The sequence below is a fragment of the Trypanosoma equiperdum genome (assembly GCF_001457755.1).
Source record: "Trypanosoma equiperdum strain OVI genome assembly, contig: ctg_579, whole genome shotgun sequence".
NCBI classification, from domain to species: domain Eukaryota; phylum Euglenozoa; class Kinetoplastea; order Trypanosomatida; family Trypanosomatidae; genus Trypanosoma; species Trypanosoma equiperdum.
This window is the reverse complement of record NW_027124508.1, coordinates 1-2,380: the sequence shown is the minus strand read 5'-3', so window position 1 is coordinate 2,380 and position 2,380 is coordinate 1. Positions and strand designations below refer to the sequence as shown.

Genomic DNA, 2,380 nt, shown 5'->3' with positions numbered 1-2,380 from the left:
TAGACCTAACACTAGCGCTAATTGCAGTGACCTGGACAGCGATTGGCACTGCGCTAGACAATGCCGCAGATTTCTTTGCACTTTGTGCAGTTTACAACGTCGCCAAAGCCAAAGGTAAGCTTGAACCAGAAACGGCTTTTGAAGAAGAAACTACAATTCTAGAGGAGGCAAACAACCTAAACCTATCAACGGCAACTGACAGTTATTTTGATGCAGCAGATGGCCTTTATCACCAAGGCGACAAAGTCAAAGATCAAGAAGGATTGGAACAATGGAAGACAAAAGCTAAAGCTATAGTGGAAAAAGAACAAAATGGACAGAAGCCATATCTAAGATTGCCAGCACATAACGCACGGAACCGAGCAAACAAGAGAATTCACACACTATTAAACAGGAGCGCGGAGCTGATAACGCAATATAACGCTGCTAAGAAAGCATACAGTGAAGCGCGGGCCGCTGCCCAAAAAAGCCTCACAGATGCCATCTACGGCGAAGGCAAAACAGCGTTCGACAAGACCAGGTTTGACGCCACCGGCACCGTCGGCCGGGATAAAGCATGCGGGGCAGCGGCAAGCGGGAACGCGGAAGTGGGAGCGGCACTAGCCGACGCCTTCATTTGTCTTTGTACAGCAGCAGGAGGCAGCGCAGACCACGAATGTGCAGACTCACTCACTGCACAAGTCGACAACTCCGGCGACAAAAGCAGCCAAGCACAGACGGCTTGGAACGCAATCAAAACAAAATGCAAAGAGACAGTTACAGCAGGACGACTAACAGCGAATACACTAATGGCGACAATAGCACAGCTAATGGCAAGAATCGGCGCAGCCAACACGGACGCAACACAGGCCAACGGCCGCTGGACACTGGGAAAAACCAGCAGCGCAGCTTGCGCAGGCAACCAAGGCGGAGGCACCATGTGCATAAACTTCAAACAGCAACTCGGGACAGCTGGCGGCAAACTAGCATGGCTAGAAAAGCTACACGAAGCAGAAAACCAGCTGACAACAGCCGCAAGAAAAGAGAGCGAAGCAGCAGCTCTCAAGCAAACCCTTAAACAACTAAATAATGCCGCCCGGGCTGCTTACGTCGACGCGCAGCACGAAATTGAAAACCCGCCAAAGGTTACGCAACTTCACCCACAATCCCCCGACAAAACAACCGCTGAAGGCGACTGCAACAAACACCAATCAAGTGACAAATGCAAAGATCCCTGCAAATGGAATGAGACTGCCACTGAAAAGACTAAAAGATGCTCATTAGATCCCAAAAAGGCAGCGGAGCAAGCAACCCAAGCAGGAACAGGGACAGGAGAGCAAACCTCAAAATGTACTGGCCTAGACAGCAAAGAGAAATGCGAAGGAGTCCAAAGAATTCCAGCTCCTGGAAAAAAGTCTGTTTGTGAATGGATCACTTACGAGGATAGTAGAGGAACACTAGAAAAGCCTTACTGCCGCGATTCCAGCTTACTCGTCAACAAGAAACTTGTTTTGATTACTGCTGTGTTTATGAGTTTGGTAACATTTTATTATTTTGAGATTTCTGAAATTTTAAGGAATTTTAATACCCTATATGAAATATATTCAAATTTCCTTAATTTGATGAAAAATAAGAAATTTACCTGGTGACGCTTGCCACCTCATAGTTATACCATGGTCTAGAACTCTGTCCACAAGGAAGCCAACTGTACGCGTTAAACCCTGTCTTACAGGATCGGGGTTGGAAACAGGCTTTCAGCGATCAGAGAAGGAGCAAGCAACAGCATCGGCATTCGGGATGAAGAAATATATTAGACTGATCCTCTGCATGTGCAAGCGTGCCTCGATTGGGATACATAGGCTTCTCCTAATACTTAGCGGAGACGCGGAACAGAATATCAGTATCGTCATTCGTGGAGTTCAGTGTAACTCTGAGTGTCTCTTCCAGGCAAAGTGGATCGCCTTATAGAAGAAGCTTCATGAGGATATGGTAGTCTTCTATCTATTTCCAGAGACTCACTTGGCAGAAGAAGAATAGTACTGTGCGTTAACAATTAGTGAATACCAACATATAGGAATTACAGGCTCCCACAATGACTGTGAGGTAGAAACTTTTGTCGAAGATAGCGTGGGACTCATCAAAGGTCCGAAGGAAGAGGGTATGCCGGAAAGAATCTCGGCAAAATGATGTTTAAAGCTCATATAATATTAAATATAAAATTGTCTCACTTCCCACGGAACAAAATGTCACTATCACAACACTTGAGAGCCTTAAAAGCTGAAACGGGCCACTGTCAAATTTTTTTTGAAATTTCTTCGTGCCTTCGTGGGAGTTTCCCCCACTGGCGCGGCCATCAGCCATCACCGTAGAGCCCTGAGATGCTATCGGTCTGGCGACTGTG

General features: G+C 46.7%; 1 pseudogene across 1 annotated transcript; it reads left to right on the top strand.

The window, feature by feature from the left end:
* Window positions 1-218: 218 nt before the first annotated feature.
* TEOVI_000262100:pseudogene lies at window positions 219-1,520 on the top strand (annotated as a pseudogene). The gene has a single exon. A coding segment is annotated over exon 1 (1,302 nt).
* The last annotated feature ends 860 nt before the right edge of the window (window positions 1,521-2,380 follow it).